At 48.7% G+C, this 21,568-nt stretch overlaps 2 protein-coding genes across 3 annotated transcripts; one reads left to right on the forward strand and one right to left on the reverse strand.

Moving 5' to 3' along the window:
• Positions 1-160: 160 nt before the first annotated feature.
• Positions 161-6,147, reverse strand: LOC104366700 (F-box only protein 6-like). 2 transcript variants are annotated; one of them, XM_033007537.2, is made up of 6 exons: positions 6,070-6,147; positions 3,743-4,074; positions 2,985-3,111; positions 2,184-2,279; positions 1,707-1,842; positions 161-1,107 (listed from the first exon to the last, which is right to left on the reverse strand). In XM_033007537.2, exons 2-6 carry the CDS (start codon positions 3,999-4,001, stop codon positions 961-963), a joined length of 765 nt encoding a protein of 254 aa, XP_032863428.1. In that variant the 5' UTR covers positions 4,002-4,074; positions 6,070-6,147; the 3' UTR covers positions 161-960. The 2 variants fall into 2 exon arrangements, with proteins under 2 accessions (XP_032863428.1, XP_042650201.1); XM_042794267.1 differs by lacking the exon at positions 6,070-6,147 and adding an exon at positions 4,231-4,292.
• On the forward strand, positions 4,330-10,247 carry FBXO2 (F-box protein 2). The gene is made up of 6 exons (XM_042794268.1): positions 4,330-4,423; positions 5,995-6,270; positions 7,394-7,520; positions 7,618-7,713; positions 8,100-8,235; positions 8,660-10,247. Exons 2-6 carry the CDS (start codon positions 6,021-6,023, stop codon positions 8,792-8,794), a joined length of 744 nt encoding a protein of 247 aa, XP_042650202.1. The 5' UTR covers positions 4,330-4,423; positions 5,995-6,020; the 3' UTR covers positions 8,795-10,247.
• Positions 10,248-21,568: the final 11,321 nt, after the last annotated feature.

The following is a 21,568-nucleotide window of genomic DNA, read 5'->3' on the forward strand; positions in this document are numbered from 1 at the left end:
AAGAGCCAATACTCAGGCCTTCTTTAATCTCCTTTTGCACAGGGGTAGAAGACATGGTTCGTAGTAGTGGAGCTGAGCTTGGTGACCAGACAATTTGACAAGACAGCCAGTATAGCACCTCCCTGTTTCCTCCAAGTAAAAAGTGCAAGAATACTATAGATCAAGGTTTTGCACTGCTTTAACATTTTATATAGGGTTAAACTGTTCAGTACAAACCAAGTACTGTAGTAGTACAAAAGCTGTATGGAAAAATCCCAGCACAATCAAAAGGCACTTATAAGGTAGCCACCTTAAGGGATTTCTATCTTCTCTTTCTCTTGCTGTTTATTCAAACAATGATGGGCTGTAGTTGGAGAGGGAAGGCATGTACCATTTTGATCATATACACTTACAGAAAGGGTAAGGAATTGAGAACCAGTGACACAGCATTCACAAAAAAGGGTTGACACTTTCCTTATGCTATGGAAGGTCTGATGTGAAAGATACATGTCTTCATACATAACTAAACTGAAACAGAAAAAAAAGCATACAAAACAAGTCTCTCTGTAGCAAGGCCCTTGAGGACAGCATTGATAATCTGAAATTAGACATTTTAGCCTTATCTCTCATAAGTTCCATAAACAAGAAAAGGTTTCTATATAAGACTTGGTGTTTGGCTGTAGCACAAGGACATATTAACTAGAAAAGAAACATTTAATTGCCCTAGTCTTTCTCCTGGGGAAGGGCACTAGTAATTGCAGTAACATCCATGGTAGAGGAAGATGAAAGATGAAGACAGAAGTCCTTCCACGGGGGTGGGTCTGCAGAAGTTCTGCTGCGAACAAGAACTAGCTGCTTGTATTTGAGATCAACTGTGCAAGACAAAGCTAGGACACTCATCCAGAGAATACAGACAAGTAAGTGCACCTGAGACCACCCGGTTACAGTCCTGAGGTAAAAGCAAACACTTCTGTTGTGCCTTCATACACATGTCAGGGGCCCCACGGTGATGCTGCTGTTAGTCACTCGGACCCCATACCATCCTGCCCAGAATTGAGTGTCTTGGCCTCCATGCTGAAACCAGATGTAACGAACTCCAGGTGGGTAATTCTGGAAGGTGTAAGAAATCTACAGAGAAAGAATAAAATTCCTCTTAATGTGCCTGAATAACCAGCACTGACAACTACAGTATGCAAGTCGTGGTCTCAGGAAAAGCTCATTCTAAGATAACCTTTCATTCAAAGTGCCTCGTACCCCCCTTTTTGAGGGACAGGGAAAAAAGCCTCTCATTCAGCCTTCTGCCCTGAAATCCTCTCCAAGTCAAATGTAACATTAAGCTTGATTCTTAGGTACATTTGTCATGTAAGCAGCAACATAGTGGGGAATCTACAGCCAATCAAACCAGTTAAACACGTTTAGCAGTTTAATGTCTGCAATACCTTAAATTACATTCATGCAATAGTTTTTTGATACAATAACTGCTCTTGTAACTTAGACAAAAGCTTAAGTGAAAACCAGAAACAAAGAAACTGAGCTAAAATAATACAGAAGCCCACCTACAAGCCAAACCCAGCACTCTCACGGCACTCCTGCTTCAGCATTGTCAACAGAAAGGGCTGACTTACCTTTGAAAGATCCACACCTGGGACTTTTGGCCAAGTAAGACTTGCAAGATTCAAGCGTCACACTACTGCTGTAAAGATGCTGCCCCCAGGGCTGCTGCTTACCTCTCTCCACCTTGCATCATTCCACTGCTCTATAACCACGGGCTCGGGGTGGAACTCGTCAAGGACAATGTAGTCTTCAGAAAGCAGCCTCACTGTAAGCTCATAGCGACACCCACAGTCAAATCTGGCAGCATACCTAGGGGGGCAGGGAACAAGCAAGGAACAGGGTTGTATGTACAGCTTTGTTTCCTTTAGTGCTTAAAACTAGTCTCCAAGAGGATCCCCATTTGCAGAGGAAAAGGAGTGTTATCCCCACAGCTGTGAAGAAGTTCTAAAACTTCCAGCTATCCTGTTCTTCAGAGGATTGCCACCTCTTTACGGTCCCTTGAATAAACTTATATTTAGCTTATGCTTTACGCAAGAGCTACAACTCTCAAAGGTTGAAGAACTAATTTTACATCATGAAAGGCTTCAGAAGCCTAGCAGCTGATCTCTAGGCCAATGCCAGAAATCCTAGTTTTCAGTACATACACTTACCAGTCCCTAACTACAATTTCAGGCCGTTTCTCATCCATCAACTGATTCCAGTATCCTTCTTTCTGCAGGGTAATGAGTTGAGACTTGAAGCATGGCCTGCAACAGCAATAGAAATATTCACAAAACACACCTCTCCCCTCTCAAGGTCCACACTTTGCCTGACAGCTTTACTCTTACCAACAGCCCACCCAGACCTTGAAGGCACACAAGGCTGACATGGCTAAGGCATGTCTTTTTCCATAGCCAGAACTAGACAAGGAAGCAAACTGATTCAGTCCCAAATAAAAGGAATAGTTACCTACAAGATGGATTAAAGGGGGTCCCTGCGCTAGTATAGCATTTAGTGGTAACAGGAAACAACTGCTTAATGTAAAAGCAGCTATTCCTCCTCTGCTGAGAGCTTTTATTGCAAGTTGTTAACGTGACAAACACACCTACCACTCCTGGAAGTTACAGAGCATTGACCTTGTCAGGTAAGTGCACCTGATTAGCTTGTCAAAGCTTAACCTTTGCCCAACACTTTTGGTAGAACAGAAACGGAGATCCCATGTGGATTATCGTGACCATAAAAAAGTTACTGGTTAGGACAGAGAAATTTAGCACATGCTGCAATTAATTTTCTCAGCTGTACACCTGCCTCTTTAGACCAACTAGTATAAAAGGTTAATTAAGCTCCTTCCTTTTCCTACACATGGGGTAAGGTCCAGTGATGTGTCTCAAGCCTTCTAACTGCAGTGCCTTTGCAGAGAGACAGGAGGAAGTAGGTGTCCCAGCTCCAGATTACTGGAATCCATTTCTTACCCATATGAAGTGACAAAGTATTTGTGTACTCTGGGGTTTGGCATGTCTTTTCCATGAGGTCCAGGCATATCCTCGATCTTCCATTTATCTCCATCATTATTATCAAGTTTCCAGTGCTGAAAGTTCTCTAAAAACACAGGTATCAAAGCTGAGTGTTAGGACCTCACTTTAGTTTCCAGCAGTATCTCTGTTTTTGTTAAAGAATCAGCTACAGAAGAATACTAGGAAAGTACTTCGAGTTCTTCAGAAACACTGTACTTTTCCTACAGCCGGAAATGACTCCTGTCTTTATGTTGCCATTACTTTCAATGTCGCTGTCAACAGCTACGACAAGAGGTAGCAACTTTCTGACCACATCAGAGACTCATAAGCAGTAATAAAGTAGAATTACTATAGTCATCTTAGTCAAGTCTTTGACAACAAGAATTCCTCAGCTACCTGAACATTTAATCCCAATACCTGATAGTTACATGACCATATTGTACTTGCTTGTGTAAATTAATCGTCACTGTCTGCAGTGCCGGGGCCTCAGTGACTTGATTTTTCTAGTCACAACCACAGATAAGTATTTACCAACGCTTTATTTACTATCCACAGTAGTTTTAACTGCATATGCTTTCTTGTGGATCTGAGCCAGCAGAGATCCATCAGTAGCTGGACTGCCCCACAGCACCAGCAGTACGTGAGTAATGGAGGACACTGACTCATTCCGACTGTTAGGAAACTCTTAGTCCTCTACTATAAATAATTAAACAAACCTTCCGCACAGGAGTTTTTGATTAAGTTCCTCTTCAGGCTGCAGAGCAGATAGAAGATCTTCCAGTCTGAGATGCTTCTGTCCAAATTCTGAACGTAAAACCCCTTGCGCTGGCACTTGCGTTTCCACAGGGTGGTCAGATCCACCACGTACCGCCACTGGGCGCAGACCAGCCTGCAGCTGCGGATCAGGTCCCGGGCTGGCAGCAGCGACAGCAGCTCCACCAGCACATCCTCGGGGAGGTCGCAGATGGTTGTCATCACAGAGACGGGCTGGAGGAGTCCGCGATGGAAATACCCGCCCCCCCTTCCCGGGTGCACCGGCACCACAGAGCTTCGGGAAACAAGCAGAGGGGGGGGGTTTAGTTCCCAACAGAACTACAGCAACCGCCGAGCTCCCCCGGGAGGGGGACGGAGCCGCCACCCCCCACCCACCCCCGGCCTCCCCCGGCAGCACCGGGCCGGCTCGATCCGCCCCCCCCGGCCCCACCTGGGCTCCGCCCGCCTGCGCCCGCCGGACACGGATGTGAGTGAGTTGGCCGCGGCCCTTCCGCGGCGGGCGGGGCGGGGCGGGCGGGGCGGGGCGGGGCGGGCGGCGGGGGCGGCGCCGAGCGGGGCCGCGGTGCTTTATCAGGGGAGCCCGGGCCGGCCCCGCCCCGGCCGCCCGCCCAGCAGCGCCCGAGGTAAGGCCGGTCCTGCCGGGAGGGGTGCGGGGCCGGGACCCCCCCCCCCCCCCCCAGCCCGGCGGGGAGGAGCGGGGCGGGGGGCGGATGGGGAAGCCGAGCACGGCAAGGGGTGGAATTACACCCCGCGAGGGGTCTGCCGGTGGCAGGAGCGGTTTTAGGATCGTGCGGGAGTGGGAAAGGGAAGATCAGCCAGGGGCCTTCACCCTGACCGGGGTGCTGGGACATCCCCGCAATGCAGAGGGGGGATGCTCTGTGGAGGGGTGATGCAGGCAGAGAGCAGGCGAGGCCTGGGAAACCCCTGCAGGAGGTGAAACAGCAGGAGCTCTCTTTTTTAAAACAAACACAAACATGAAAAAAAAAAAAAAAAAAAAAAAAAAGAAGGAAAAAAAGTCACATTTTACCCTTCAGGACTGTGGTTGAGGGTCGGAAAGGTGTGTGTGTGGGGGGGAAAGGGAAACTACTCCCATAACAGCCAGGGAATTTTAAATGACAGTTTCCTCCTGCTGCCTGCAGTGCAGATAGCGGACACGTGATAGCTCTGCATCTGGAACGTCTAGATTTAGGATGCTGTTACAGCACTGACTCCCTATTTCTTCCCTCCCTTGCCATATTTCATCAAGTAGCATGTCAGGATATTTCACCTGTTTTGTTCCTAGTGCTCTCCTAGCCTTAATGATTCACTCCTCAGGAGTTTGGCTGCATCTATTCCATTCCCTGCAGTCTCGGCAGCTTCCCAGCATAAGGACTCAGCCAAGATAAAAGCAGTGTCACAGTGCAGCCCACACTGATGACACGGGCTCTGAACCTGCACTCTCACCCTTCCTTATTCCTGCAGGTCCCAGCGCTAGAACTCAGGGCAGCAGAGAGCTGTTGGGAGTCAGAGTGCTGGCAGAATTAGCATATCAAGTTAAAGCATGCACTTCTGACTTAATTGCTCAGGTTATAAGGCCATACAAAAAGCAATATTAGAGAATATCAACTGAGTTATTTTCAGTTATGCTCAGACCTATACTTTATACAGGCTCATGACTAAGGAGATTAAGTGCCAGCCCCTTGAGGGAAAGCCTTTCAGATACAGAACGCACCACTGCAAATGCAGTTGGTGAGATGCTCACCACTGATATTTAGGGACTGTTCTGCAGCATTTGTTATCAGTGATGTTCTTAAAAGCAGAACAAACACCCAAATGCCTCCCCCTGCAGAGGAAATCATTACTAAGAAGCTGATTTTGCAGCAGCAGAAATTTCTGGAAGGTCTGATTCCCATCTGGGAGAGGAGCAAACTGTCCACAACTGCAGACATCAACTGCTTGCATTTTGTGGATGAACGTAACTAAGGGCTTCACTTAGAACATCAAATATTAATCTGCTCATGTGCTTCAGGGTATTAATTTAAGGTCAGGAGGCCTTGAGGTTAGGAAGCAATCTATGCCCCCAAAATCATGCTTTCAGATCACATGCTTATTTCTCCTTTTTTTCTCATGCATCAGTGTTTGATGTCACTGAGGGTGGGGGACTCTGTGTCTGAAGGACCACTGTGTCACCACTCCTTTCCCCCTTCTTTCTCAGAAAGCTCCATCCAGCCTGGCCCAAGGATGGAGTCCCTCCCTGAAGCAGTTCTGATCAGAATCCTGGCTTCCATACCTGCGGTGGATTTGGTGCTGGCGTGTCGCCTGGTCTGCTGCCAGTGGAAGAACCTGGTTGATGGAGCTGCGCTTTGGATCCTGAAGTGTCAGCAGGAAGGCCTCACTGGAGCAGAGTCACAGGAGAATGCAGAGAACTGGCAAAACTTCTACTTCCTGAGTAAGAAAAGGAAGAATCTCATCAAGAACCCGTGTGGTGAAGGTGAGACAAGCATAACAAGCACCAATAGTTCACAGACATGACCAGTCACTGAGAATTGGGCCTCTCCAGTCTTTGAAAAAAGATCTTAGTTGCTATCAGGTTGCAGCATTTTCTTCTTGCCTAAGAGTCAAATTACTTAATGCACGCTGTCAAATCATTTAATGGGCATGAAGACCTTTGATAATCAGCCTTTGCACAGGGCTCTACTTGACATCAACTTTATATAAGCCCCTGCAGGGATCTGAATCACGTTTGAGACAAAAATGTGCCTTGCAGAACCCCTGTCCAATGCAGTAATGGTAGTGGCATCTGCATTTCTAGATTGCTTCTTGCCAAACCATCATAGTAAAGATCAAGCCTTTCCCCAGTCATGAGTTAGTCTGCACTTGGCTCACCAGGCACTTCAGGCTTCCCTCCTTGAAGCAACTCAGACAAATCCTGTGTGTACCCTCCTTACTACAGCCCATGTTAGAGCTCTACATACCCCATTTGCCATTATTCTGATAATCTATGAACTTCGCTTGGCAGATCTACGAGATGCTTAGCAATAAGCAGCAGTAACCGAGCCTTACAACCCAAGCAGGAACAAATACATTTCACACATCACAGACCAAAGCAGTATCAACACAACTTCTCCATTTTGTTTACAGATTATTTTTCTGCAAGCTTTCCCAAAATCTAGGTTCCCTCTGGCTAAGACCAGAAAATTCCAGTGTTTAAGGCCACACTGCTTCTAGAAATACCACTTAGCAATTTAGAAAATTCAGAAATAAAGCAACTGGCATCTCTCCCCAGGCTATTCCCATGTCATAACACTGGAAGTGCTGACACACAGTTCAGAATACCTAAATAATTTCACTGGAGTACTTTCTTTAATAAACCCACATGTACATAGCCATTTTGGTGGGGAATGTTAAAGTTTGTTAATATTAAATTCAGACAGACTAAAGATTTCTGCCTGACCTCTACCTCACAAAAATCTCCATAGTCTACATACAAAATTAGTGCTGCAGCTAACAGCACACCTTTCAAAAGCCAGAGAAAGGTTCCAGTGGGAGATGGTCACGTTCCTCAGGCCCACAGAAACTAAGACTCATCCGAGTCTCTTTTCTGCCCTTTGCAGAAGACTTGCAGCACTGGGGAGAGGTAGAGCATGGAGGTGATGGCTGGAAAATTGAAGAGCTCCCTGGGGACTTTGGAAAAGAATTCCCTAGTGAAGAAGTCCATAAATACTTTGTTACATCTTATGAGTAAGGCTGCTTTCTTCTCTTATTCAGGAAAGGGGACATTTTTGGTTCCCCCAGTCCCAGGAGAGACTGTGATGCCAATTAACATCTTGCATTCCAGGTGGTGTCGAAAGGCTCAGGTCATTGACCTTAGAGCTGAGGGCTACTGGGAAGAGCTGATGGATACAACCCAGCCTAAAGTTGTGGTAAAAGACTGGTAAGTAACCAGGCTGCCTTGGAAGGCAGGCAGAGAGTCAAGAGAGAGGAAGGGCAGGGAGGGCACATACCTGCACTGGGCCTTAAAACCTCAGCTGCCAGGATCCCCCAGATGTGGGACTGGGCTGAGTCTTGGCTTTCAGCACCACAGGCAGCTCTCACAAGCTTCAAACTGTCAGTGTGTGCGGCCTCTAAAGACCAGGTTCCAGTTGTGCATGAGGGGAGGAGCCGGGCTGGGGTAAGAACCGCTACAGATTTCCACCTCAAACCAAGGCCCCGGTAACTTGATGAGATCGGTAGAGCCAGCGTTCAGCAAGACACAGTTGTGTGCTCCGGCTCTTTGCAGGGCTCACACGGGTAAGGCTAGTGGCTTGGATCTCCTTGCAGGTATGCAGGACGCAGTGACGCTGGCTGCCTCTACGAGCTCTGCGTGAAGCTGCTCTCGGAAAATGAGGATGTTCTGGCTGAGTACAAAAGTGAGACTGTTGCCATCCCACAGGACAACGATGCCAGCTGGACTGAGGTGAGTTACAGCTGTGGGCTCAGCAGGTGACACCCAGCCTGCATGAATTGGGAATATTTTCAAGCAGAGAGAAGCAGGGGAGTTTCTCCTGGAAGAGAAGACTCATGCATTGTGTGGAGCCATGACCCTGTGATTGAACAAAAGGATTATACTGGGAGGCTACCTTCCAGAAAACTTGGAAACTTGCTGAGCCACCACTGCAGGTGTAAGATAAAGGAGATGCCCAACTCAGAGAGGTTCAGTGGTCTCTGAACAACAGTGGGATCAAATCTCCTAGTAACTCCCACTAGCAAATGTCCTCATTGTTACCTGACCTGGTAGGTACGACTTGGGCAGGTGGGGTCGAAGGCTTTCTGCACCAAAGAAGGGTAGGGTCATGGTGGTTTGATGCTTGCCAACAACCATTTTGTCTCTCATCCCAAAGATCTCCCACACTTTTTCCAACTATGGGCCTGGGGTCCGCTTCGTCCGCTTTGAACACGGTGGCCAGGACACACTATTCTGGAAGGGGTGGTATGGCGTACGTGTTACCAACAGCAGCGTGACCGTGGAGCCATAGCCACGCTGCACCGGAGCCTGCATGCTGGAGCTGACTTCCCTCAGGGCATCCCATGGCCTTTGGATGGTTTCTGCATGGTGCTGCTTCCGGGCTGTAGAGCATACCACCCTTCTGCCTATGAATGCGCCTGCAAGATGCCAGGGGCCACCATCCATCTTTCCTCCGGAGGACTACGCAAAGAACGTGAATAGATTTGTGAATGCACCACGGGAGACTCGGCCTCGCCGCTTGCACTGATGTTCTCCATCAGACGTGAGATCACCCAAAAATCCTGCAGATCTTTCTTCTCTCCTGAGCCACTAACTTCTAGCACCCAGCCCGAGCTAGACACCCCCTCCCGCCTGCTTCCTAGACTTGGGCACCTCTTAACTTTAAGGGGTATTTTGGGCATATTTTCTGGAAGTTAGAGTGGAAAAAAGGAAGAAAGAAAAGCATAGACCTTGTGTCTGAGAAGATACCAGGGAAACCTAGAGCCCTGTCATATCTCTGTCACCAACTGCTTCTCCCATTCATAAACAATAGATGTCATTGCTGACCACACAGGAGCCCTAGCTTGGCTGCCAAGTGCTATTAGTTTAATTTTTAGTGCTAATGCAAAGCAAGAGGGATTGGATCCTTTTTTCTTACACTGTTCTCAGCATCCATTTATCAAGCAAGGAGTTGGGAACTGATACCTCTCTGGTGTCCAACCCTGGGGCTTCATTTGGCTCCCTCAGACCGACAGCAGCTGAGAGTAATTGCTGGGAGAGAACAACAAGGACTCGGGGAAATGGGTTAGAAGCAAACTGGGGAGGGGGTCCAGGAATAAAAGAAAACACACTCATCTACCCCTTCCTGCTTCTGCATGCTTAATCCAACCAGCACCCTGGTCATCCAGTATGACTCTTTGCAGGCAGGAGATAATCTTCACGCAGAAAGCTGTTGTTAGCCCCACTTGATCGCAGTTCTTCCTGCCTACTAACAGTGTCTGCAAAAAGTACACGTCTGCCTCCACTCCATATGCTCGCTGACAAGACAGCACTTCATACGCACTCCCACTAGTGCCTCTTGATACCACCCAGGGCTGCGAGCCACCATCCTGAACAAAGACACCTAAGCTTCCCTGAGCCAAGCCTGTCCCTGCTAGTTAGTCCTCTCAGAAGAGCTTCCCCTTAATAGAGCTGGTGTTGCCTAGAAAGATAGGCACTTACATTTGTGTGTCCCTCTGTCTTCCCTTCCAGGGCTGCCAGCACATCTGTACTCAAACACCACTTTGCATCAAAGTGCACCATTGCAAGTGCAGTGTGCTACTACTGTTACCTGTAGCCAGAGAGCTTCTGAGCTGGTCACTTTGTGCACGCTCTGCTTCATCGGGCTTTCTGCACCCAGGGCACAGTGGCCTTCCAAACCACAGCCATGCCCGGCCAGAGTCCAGGCAAACATAATAAAATGACACAATTGTGTGTGGATCTTCCCTTGTGTGCTGGGTATTTGTGTCCTGTGCTTAAGCATGCTGCTTCTGTTCAGTTACGTGGAGTCATGTCAACCAGTCCTACACAAAAAACAGGAGTCATTGTATCTTGTATAGTACCTGGAGTCTCCCAAAAAGAGGTGCATGCTCTGTTGCCTGACCCAGCAGCCTGAACATGTCAGAAGCACCTGATGGGCGGCGGGTTTGCAGAGCAGCAGTGGGCAGAGGTGCACTTAAACCACAGCGGGAATTCACACAAGGCAGAGAGGAGGTCCAGGAAGGCCCCTGCACAGCCCAGCCCCGACAGACACTCTCCAGGTCATCTGTGACTCTATCTCTGCTGTGAGCTCAGCCTTGGTTCTGACCCAGGAGAGACCAGAACCAATTCAGAATTTAACTCTTCCCCTCCGTGACCCCTGCACACAGTCACACAATGCCGCTTTAGTCACCACAGCCTTTAACGGAGATGAAAGTTGCTAGTTAGTATTCAGCTCGCTGCCAACTCCCTGCCCACAGAAGTGAGGCCTCTGCCTGTCTCTAAGGAATCAGTACAGTAAGGGGATCAATATTCCACATCTTGACGCAATTGTTAAACTGAACCTTTCCCATGCCACCATCTCAGAGTCAGGAAAAAACCCAGGATTAAGCCTTCAGATTTTGTGTCCCTGGTAAATACAGGGTAGGGCCATGCTCCTCACTTTAGGGTTATCTAGGCTGAGCTACTAACTGCACACAACTTCCCCCGCAGCTCTGTTACAACAATGCAGCTTCCCCCGGGGGCTTCTCCTCTCCACACCTCCTCTTCCGCCTGCCAGCAGGCCTGATGCTCCCACCGGCTCTCAGGGGCACCATGCAAAGCTGTCCCAACCTTCCCACTCACCTCCAAGAGGTGCTTTCCAAGACACTTAAGGCCTTCCAGCTTCACTGCAGAGAACAGCCACCTCTGTTCCACAGAGCTTCTTGCAAAAGCTGCTGCTGACCCTGGGGGAGTGATCACTCCTAGCATTCAGCCACGTCAGTGCTGGAGCACCAAAGCAAGTGAGTGCCTGGGTACTTGGAAGAAACAAGCCTTGCTCACATTATAAATATTTTGTTCCAAATGCCTTCTGAATTTTGATCAAATACCAGAAGTCTGAACACACTGAAATCTGCACCATACACATGCATCCAGTTCCAAGACGATGTCAACTCATCTGTCAAAGACGAACAGAGTGCGGGAGGTTAACGGGTTCTCACATGTTACAGACTTCATGGAAATTGAGACGATGCAATTTCATAGGATTACAGGAAGTCAGTGCAGGTGTGACAAAAGGGTTTAGATTTATTAAAGTTCCCAGCCACTGAAGGGCTGTATCACACACAGCTTCAATGGGAGTTCCTTCTGCTTTCCATTGTGCTAAAACCAGCAAGCAGCTGCGTCATACTACAGAGTAGCTTTTGGGAACACTGATGACCAGTGCAGACATGTGCTGTACAGACAGAAAGAGGTCTGTCCCCAAGCATTGATATCAGATATTCTCATCACCCAGACTCAGAATATTTAGAAATCTGAGCAGTAAAGCATAAAAATTGACTATTGCTGGAGCATTCATGCTGAAGAAAAAAACCCCAAACCACACAAAAGGGTCTCCCTCCCAGTCCTGAACACAGCAACAAGAGCTGTAGGAAGGGCTCCGATTTCCTTTGCACACCAAGCCCACAGCACACCACAGCCACCTCTGGGGCAGACCAGTGCTGAGCTTAGCAGTGAGCTGCACTGAACAAAGAATGGAAACGTCCTCTAAAACACCCCTCGTTGGAACAAAACAGCCGGATGATGAGAACGAGTGAGAGAGTTTAAGATGCAAACTACTCTCTTGGCCAAGACACCAGCATGAACACAACCCTTACCCTGACTGCTTTAATATTGAGAGGCTCCAAGAGAAGCCCTAGATACAGCACCCCACCCAGCCCTCTCCTGCTCTCAGCAGCTGCCATCTGATGTCCTGGGTACCCAGTTGCAGCTTGGTGGTTGCAGTTGTACAAGATCCCACTGTAATTTTCTTTTCTACAAAGCCTACCACAGCTAGTCCTGGCTACAAATGCCATTATACTTACAAGGTTAGCATGTTTTGGTTTTCTTTTTTCTTTTTTCATAATAGCTTCTACAGCAAGTCTCTTGCAGAGGAACAGAGCACAGCAAGGTGGGCCCTGGCAAGGAAGCACTAGCATACATCTCTTGTCAAGTTTAATTGAATTTTTTCTATATGAAGCATCTATCATTACCCACCTGGAGGGTTTGTGGACAGATGGAGAAGTTTACTCCCCCACCAAGCATTCAAGTCTGGGAATGGGAGAGAAAAAAAAAAAAAATTATCTGACAATTCCCTGTTGCTTGCAGGCCAGCTGTTCTAGCCATTTGTAAAAGGAAGGAAGGTTTAAGAGATTGATTCCCCCTAAATCAAACAGCTTGCAGAAGCTGGGAATGGCACTTCCTGAAAGCCAGGATAGAAGAGCATGAGCCACATCTGCAGCAGAGGCTTCCTGCCTAAAACTGCAGCTGAGATGGTCACAAGTAGGATGGAAAGCCAGTGACTTATCCTTGCATTTGCGTGCACAAGCCTGTCAGGAGTAGAAAACCTCTGAAGAACTGGAAAACACTGGGCTAGCGAAAAAACATCCCCTGGGCACACACCTCCCTTTGCAGCTCAGACACAGCCATTCCCATTCCTCCTTCACTGCTGTCCCAAACCAAAGAGATATCTCAGGGAAAAACAAAGTGCACAGCTGAGCAGCTTTGGCACCAAGTTAATCCGATTTCCTGCTTCTCCTTCCATCCAGCTAGTTCCCTGGGGCAGTGACTGCCCCATCCTTCTCAGTCTCCTGATCTATTAGGGAAAAAAAAGGGCCTAAAGATGCTTTCCTACTGGGGAGTGCTTTGGAGTTTGAGAGAACAGCTATAGTGAGTTCAACTGGGACGTCTCGTGGAAGTTGGAAAACATAACTACTGCCTGAGAACGTTGCACAAGAGTGCTGAGCTCCTGACACAGCAGCTTGCATGGAAAGCAAAGGTCCCAGGCAAACCAGAAGAGGATGGACATGGTCAAGACTGACACGCGAGGAAGAGATGTCACAGGAACAGAAAAAACAGAGACAGCCAAGCAAGCACACGGGCACGCTTCTGGGCTGGGAGTCAACCTCCCTCATTTTTTGAGGAAGACAGGTTTGTCTCATGCACAGGAAGATGCAGCAGAGGTGCCCACCTGCCCTTACTCATCTTCCCAGCAGCATCCCAAGCCCAGCGCTCCGAAGGCAGCCCCGTGGGCAGCCCACGCAGGGACAACGTCAAAACCCTCCGGTGACTATCAACCCGACCTCCCCTGTCCCAGAGCCGCGGTGACAGCAGAGGGCACTCGGGCTGCAGGCAGCGAGCCCAGGGGGACCCACGCCGAGGGACGGCACAAGAGCTGCAAGCGTGCCACTCCAAATGTTGGATTTGCAGGCCGATTCCTGATCGCTGCCTCTTCTTTCTTCGGGCTGCAGCTTCGGTTCAGGTTAGTGTTTTCTCTTCTTCTTGTCCTTTTTAAATGCTTGCTGTCGAGGTTTGCAGAGCAGCTTTTGCTGCGCAGACCCTAGTGCTTATCCCTGCCATCTGGGACAGCCCGTGCGTCTTGGCAGTGCGGATGCCTCTTGGGCAACAGACACTCACAGCACACTTGTCTTGGATGCAGGCGGCCTTTTAAACTGTAATGCACTAATCAGCGAGCAGTGAAAGCTTTCCTGAGCACAGATCAAGTCGATTGGAAGCAGCACAACTTGTCCAACACTATCCTAGGGCTTTTTTTTTTTTAAGAGTATCACTCAAATCAGTAACAATCCTTTCCTGGCAGAGTATCTTATCATCTTAATCCAGCCCATGAGAATCAGAAGAATCACACACAAAGCCACAGGGCTGTCTCCATCCCCATCTACACTGTGCCCAAGTGCATGCAGCCACTTTGCCACCCTCCTTGCACGCCAAGTTCAATAGCCCTCCCCTGCAAGGCAAGAGCCCCGGCTACGTTACACATGCCCTTGGCCAACCGCCCTTGCAGGCACTTATTGCAGCACATCTGGAGGTGGTGTCTGCGCAGATTCATTAACCACAGCGCAGCCAGTGTTCCCAGAAAGGCAGAGAGGCCACAATAAAGTCATACGGGTGCTCACTCACCAGACTGGTGGGTCAAGCAGGAGCACAGCTAACTGCAGCAGGAACAGGAGCTCAGCACCAAACAGGGAAGGGAGCAAGCTTTGGCAGTGAGATGCCTCCCACTAAGCATGTTACAGATGTTGGTAGGAAGTTTAGAAGAAGCAGAGGAAAGGGAACACGCTGTGGGCTGCTCTGTGAGCCAGCTGCCTGATGGGGACAGGGGGAGAAGGGGAGCCTGATTAGTGGGATGGGTTGTACGAGCACTCTCAGCTAAGTGCATTGAAATGCACAGGGGGTAGCTAAACCTGCAGGCACATGCACGTGTCCAGAGCCATGCAGAGTGTTTCAGAAACCACCAATTTGCCCCCCTTGAACTGCCAGGACCGGGATGTCCTCAGACACAGACCGCCACAGCGAACTGGCACAGCCTCTCACCTGGCACCAAACAAGACCCGCCTCTGGCTGGTACTGCCAGGGACCCTACAACATTTCCTTTTGTCTTCCCATAGCTCTTTTCCACATGTATGCTCAGGGTTACTATTGCATAAGGAAGGAGCTACCAGATGAGAGCCAAGAGCATCATGGCTCACTGCCCTGCGGGAAAAGGCTGGTTTTCCTGAGCTCAAAGTTTCTCTGAGAAAGGGCAGGAGATGGGGTTAGAGGAAGGAGGGTATCAGAGCTCTGCTACTTGCAATCCTTCCAAAAGGTCCTGAAGTCCAGCAGTGCCATTCCCACCTCACCACACACCATGCAGCTCCTCTTGTTAATACTGACACATGAAGCATTGCAAAACGAAGCAGATAAAATCCTGATCCATATATGAGTAATGACTGTGCATTTTTTTGTAAATTAAACCTAATCTTGTGTTGACTGTGCTATACAAGAGAAATAATGAAACAGATTAAGATGAGATCTTGTTCACTCTTGCTGAACAAAAGCCAATTAATTGCTGGCAGGATTATTGTGAAGTCTTTCTCGTCTTAGACAAATACAATCAGATAGAGTCTAGGTGCTGGTGGAAGAGCCCTGCTTATTGGAGCGGTAACTCTGCCTGGACAGATGAACACAGTGCAAAGACTCAGTTAACCACATGGAGACTCCTACCTTGCTTTTTCTCCACAGCCTCTCTTGCCAATTTGCACACAGGAGTGAGATGCTTTAGAACCAACACATGCACCCCCAGACACACATCCCAGGCTTGCCTTCTCTAACTCCCCTTCTCCTGTCTATGGCAGACCCCTTCCCATTTGTACATCACTCCTGACACAGATTCATCTAGCCTTTTTTCAAAGCTTTCTGGCTATGAAGGCTTTTCCCCCTGCCAATCCTTTCTTATAGTCCTTCACCATGCTGCGATGTTCCCTCTCCGTTATCCAACCTAAAGTTCTGCTGGAGTCTTTCTGCTATTTGCTCAGCACACAGCAGACCCACCTTCTACCTATCTGTTTACCATGATGAAGAGCAAAGAGATCATTCCTGCCTCTTCCCATCTGCCTTGTGTCTGCTGTAAAATAGAAATTTGGGAAAAAGCAGTGATTGTAGGAAAAGGATTCAAACGTCATTGCTCTCCCAGGAAAATGAGGGAAGGCTTGGCACAAGGGCTGACTGTGGGATTTGATGAAAGCCTTCGGCACTGCAAGGCATGTCACTTGGGAGAAATTAATGCTCCTGTGGGAGCCCTACACCACCACTGCCTGTGGGGCACAAGGGGAGATGCAGCAGATGTTGTGGTGCTGAAGGGTGGTGGTCCATCACAAAAAGAGTTGTCATGGAGAATCAAATCCTAGTTCTGGCTGGGAATCTTAGTGTAGGAACAGAAACCAACAGCAGCATGCCTGGAAAAAGGGGAAGAGCTGTGCTGAGCTCACGGCCCCACTCCAACAGCGGTGAAGCTAAAAGCTACCTTGCCCTGCCAGTTCATCACCATCCCACTTCTCTGACAGTACTGAGACCTCCACACAACACACCAGGGAAGGAATCTGTAACAGCTAGAAATAAAAGGCATTGAGTGAATTTGTGGACAATTTACTTGGAGAAAATACTTCTTTCTTTCACGACAGGTTAAAAAAAAATAAAAAGTAAAATTAAACCCTGTCAAAGCCTGCAGCATTCTCATTGACAGACAAAAATGACTTAACAGAAAAAAAATGGGCAAGGAAAGTGATTTTCTTTGCCTGCATTGCCAGGGGAATTAAATCTTGTTTTTTTCCCCGTCACCACCAAGTGGAATAATCCAATATATTAAAGCTAATGTGCTTCTTGTATTTATTGCTGTGTATTTGACCTAACAGAGTTTTATTCCTACATTAAGAATAAAACCATTCCGGAAGGCAAGCTGCAAAGCTGTAGATCAATTACTACCTTCTCCAACAGCTGAAAAGTGAGTTATTTCTTGTAAAAGGAAAAAAGTAGAAAATAATAATAAAAATAAAAAAAAAAAAACTCCTTTCCCCTTGTGCAGTGAGTTCTGCACTGCAGATCTGGTGGAGTTAGGAAATATTGAGTTTGGTTTCTAAGCAACATTTAAAGAAATCAGGCAGCAGCTCCAATTGCCCTTTTCGGATGTTTCTGTCCCCCGTCCTGCACACCACAAACTCACAACCACCCACTGTCAGTGGAAACCAGGGCTGGGGAGAGCAGAGAGCACAGGTCCAGCCTGCGCTTCCCGCTGTGCCCTCAGGGACCACGTCAGGTTCAAGTGCACCCAGCAGTGACAGGATGCATAATGACCTGTACCAAGCAGCTCTTGTCAATAAGCAAACAAAACCATGGGCACAAAACCAAGAAACACAGCATTCGAGTGTGAGAGGGCTAGGTAGAAGGGGACAGAGGCTGGGGGAAAACTCACTGATCCAAAACCACCAAAACAAATGTGAAAACACTCCTCCTCGCATCCAGGCTTGGGGCAAGCCCGCAGTTCAGCGGGCAGAGGATGCCACCCTGCCTGGGAGGGGTTCGGACCAGCACACACGAGCCGACCCTTCTTTCTCACTTGCAAGGCTCTGACACTTTGCTTAGGGTGACTAACTGGCACACCTGGTTCTGGGGATCCTCAGAGGCAACCCAACAGCTCCTAGATGACATCACTGGGGGCTGTTGGCTGGAATATCTGAGCTCAGACCCCTCAAATCAGCCTTTCACAGCGAGCAGGGAACACGAACATTTGCTGATGCCACTACACCACTGTTTCTCACGGCATGGGCTACACCACCTGGGGCAGAGGGTGCTGAAAAGGTAGCATGGTACATGTGAAGAAGCAGAGGACTTGACTTTTCTAGAAATCATAATGGCTGCAGTGATTATGAGGAAAATCAGATAAAACAAAGGAAATGATACTGACTTGTTGCCATTGGGTGTTTCAGCTCAAAGAAATGAGAAACTCTTGTACTTATGGTTTGACACACTGCTTATAGAAAAGGAGATGCTGCCCAGACAACTCTGAAGGTCATTGCTTTTGTTCTTAGCAGAGAGTTTGGGATTCAGTACGGATGGAAAAGAGGTGGGGAAAGGGGCTTTGATACAGGCAGGCAAGTCTAAAAGGCAAGATCATTTTTACCAAAAAAAAAAAAAAGCATGGGATACATTAATTCCCAATATGTATCTACACAGTGCTTGCTCCAGGAACGAGGGCCATGACATACCTGTGTGCTTCTGAACTATCAGCAGATCTTACCACCTTCTATAAGCTATTATCCCTATTTTAGCACAGGGATGGCAGAGACACAAGCCTGCCTTAGCTAGGAGTCACACAGGAAGCCTGTGAGTACAGCCCAGAATTTGAAGTCCACAGCCCTGTTTTCTGAACCACCTTGCCTCATTCACTGCTTCCTGCAGCCTCCAACACAGCACGTGCCCACATGGAATAAAAGTTTGGACACAATCAGCACACATTAAGAAAAAGCATTTCAATTCTTGTGATTTCAGTAAGACAAAGCCATTCCTAGAGGACAGAGATATCAGTTTATTGTTATCCCTTAATCTACGATGATATGGACAGAGTTTAAGACAATTTGCATAGAACTAACTATGAATTCCTATACATGTGTAAGTTCCAGTTACATTTAACAACAACCTTCAGTTCAGATGCAACCAGTAATTGAACAAACTAACTAGTATTTTTAACAGCGTCTCAGAAGGTTTTTTTGCTACTGCTTTTTTTTTTTTTTTTTTTTTAAAGCCTCAAATCAAATAACTGTTTTGTACATGCAGCCCTAACTCCCACTTGCCTGGGAATTTTTAAATTATTGATCAGGACAAGAGTTCTCCCTTCATGCATACTCCATCTAATATTTTTATTTACTGTGCTTTTTGCCTGCATGCAAAATGAATGACATTTCATCTAATTTCCAAGCCCCATGAGTGTCAAGTTCTACCTCCCTCAATAACAAGACCCAGTTGGTGTCAGATGGGAATCCACACAAGCTGTCCCTCCCCGAGCACACCACAGCTGCACCTCTGTGGCAGAAAGCAGCTGAAAGGGTTATGTCCAGCAGGTAGAGAAACAGCCAGGAAATACCCCAGGGTGTCTGGAGAGTGTCTACCACATGAGGCAAAAAGAAGGGACCACTTGTTAGAGAGTGGCACAGCACTAGATCGTGAGATCTGCCTTGCAGGACACTGGAAGCCTGTCCTGCCGAGCCCCTGAATGTCAGTGCCAACCAGCAAACACCCCTGAGCTGAGAGCTGCCAGGCTTCAGCAACACACCCTGGGTCTCCTCCCTTATGGGTTACACTCATCAGAATGCTACAGCCTTCCCCTACACATACACGAGCAGCAGCTGCTGGCAGACACCTTTGAACTGCCTGAATAATTGAATAATGCCCATTTCCCCATCTCCCCTTGCTGCAGCTTGGCTAGACAGCTAACCTGCATCTCCAGAGAGCATTAGAGCTAACAAAGGCAGAGGTGCTGCTGTTTTCCTAATGATTTGTATACTACGACCCAGAAACGCCAGCCAAGCTTTTCCAGGCTACTTTCAAACCTTCCTTCACATTTGTTCCTTCATAAGTCTAAAGGTCTTGGATAGGAGGAGGTGGGAATAGCCAAGGTGGGAGCAATTCCTGTCCAGATAAACTGCTGCCTTCCTTTGGACTGCGACTAAGTTTCATGCCTCAATTCACTTTGTGCCTCTTGGTCTTTCAAAAATCTTCAGGAGGTTTTCCTGGGAACTAAAGTCCTGCTGAGTTGCGCACCTCGAAGAGGCAGGCAGGCCTTGCACAGCAAGCACAAACAAAAGCAGACAGAGCACAATACAGGGCACATAACATACAACAGTCTGAGCGTTCTAATAGAGACTCATATAAAGAGCCACAGCATCTTCTCTCCATCCACAGTGTCCCAGAGAGGGCTTTGCTCCAGCCCCAGCCAACGGCTCTGCTTGCAGGAGTGATGCTGCAGGGTCTGTATCACAGCCCCATCTGCACTGATGCCTGCTGTGCAATTCACACTCTCTGATCTGTTCTCCCCCTGACACCAGCAATCACTCCTGGATCTGGGCCTGACCTTCAGCTCCGCTCATCCCCCAGATGAGCCTGGTGTATGAGGCTCCCACAGAAAGCGTGTCTTCATCAATATGCACAGCAGCAATTCCCTGGCTCACCCGCACAGGTAATCAGGAGTCTGAAGCTGGCCTCAGAGACCACATAGCCTAATTAACTATTTGACACTATCACAGTCCCACCTGGAAACAGACCTGAAGAAATTACCCTATGTGTATCTGCAAATCACTAGGTAAGGAGGAGTAGCACCTTTATAAAACGGCAAATGCCTCATAAAAAGCAATAGACAGAGCTTGCAACACCTGTGTTTGTACAAAGTGCTAGGGCTGGAGAAAAAGAATAAAAATAGCAAAACTCCAGTGAGAAGTGAACTCAGTGTGCCTCCTAGCATGTGCAGGAATACATGTGAATGCCAGGCTTGAAAGGTGGGCCTGTGCAAACCTCAGGAAGTTCAACAAGGACAAGTGCAAGGTCCTGCCCATGGTTCCAGACAATCCCAGCACAAACCCAGGCTGGGCAAGGGGAGTGGCTGGAGAGCAGCCCTGCTGGGAAGGACTTCGGGGTGTTGGTGGATGGAAAACTGCCTGTGAGCCAGCACCGTGCGCTGGCAGCCCAGAAACCCCCTGTGCCCTGGGCTGCAGCCAGAGCAGGGGGGGCAGCAGGGCCAGGGAGGGGATTCTCCCCCTCTGCTCCGCTCTGGGGAGACCCCCCTGCAGTGCTGGGGCCAGCTCGGGGGCCCCCAACAGCAGAAGGACACGGAGCTGCTCGAGCGGGGCCAGAGGAGGCCACGGAGATGCTGGGGGGGCTGGAGCAGCTCCCCTGGGGGGCCGGGCTGAGAGAGTTGGGGGGGTTCAGCCTGGAGAAGAGAAGGCTCCGGGGAGCCCTTGGAGCGGCCTCCCAGGGCTTAAAGGGGGGACAGGAAAGGTGGGGAGGGACTCTGGATCAGGGGGTGGGGGTAGGACAAGGAGTAAGGGTTTTAAACTGAAAGAGGGCAGATTTAGATGAGATCTAAGGCAGAAATTCTTCCCTGTGCGGCGGGAGAGGCTCTGGCCCAGGGTGCCCAGAGCAGCTGTGGCTGCCCCCTCCCTGGAAGGGTTCAAGGCCAGGTTGGACGGGGCTGGGAGCCCCCTGGGCTGGGGGAAGGGGGCCCTGCCTGGGGAAGGGGGGGTGGGACTGGGTGGGCTTTAAGGTCCCTTCCAGCCCAAAATGTTCTATGATTCTATGTGTAGAACTGTAGGTAGGAGATGTGTCATTGCCTCATTTAGGCACCCAACTCCAGAACAGACAGGACATGCTGGCACAAACCAGCCGCTGTGATTATCAGAGACCCCGTGATGCAGAGGTGATAGATGTGTGACCCAGATTTTGTCTGATGAATAAAGAGTGACACTGCTACAGGGCATGGATCCCACGTGCCACAGCTTTGAACAAAAAACCCCAAGGGTATTACCCCTATATCCTTAGTACTTTGGGGACTGGTGACTTCAAGAGAGACAGTCTCAGGCCAAACTGCTGGACTCCTTCCCAGCACGGTCACCGGGACTTTTGTGCATCCCACTGCAGTCTTTTTCATCCCATGCTCACAGCCTGGGAAAGAACCAGGTGATAGACATCAAGGACAGCTTCAATATGAGACTAGACACCATCAGTCAATCAC

The sequence above is a fragment of the Tyto alba genome, unplaced genomic scaffold (genome assembly GCF_018691265.1).
Source record: "Tyto alba isolate M040663 unplaced genomic scaffold, T.alba_DEE_v4.0 Super-Scaffold_20000042, whole genome shotgun sequence".
NCBI classification, from domain to species: Eukaryota; Metazoa; Chordata; class Aves; order Strigiformes; family Tytonidae; genus Tyto; species Tyto alba.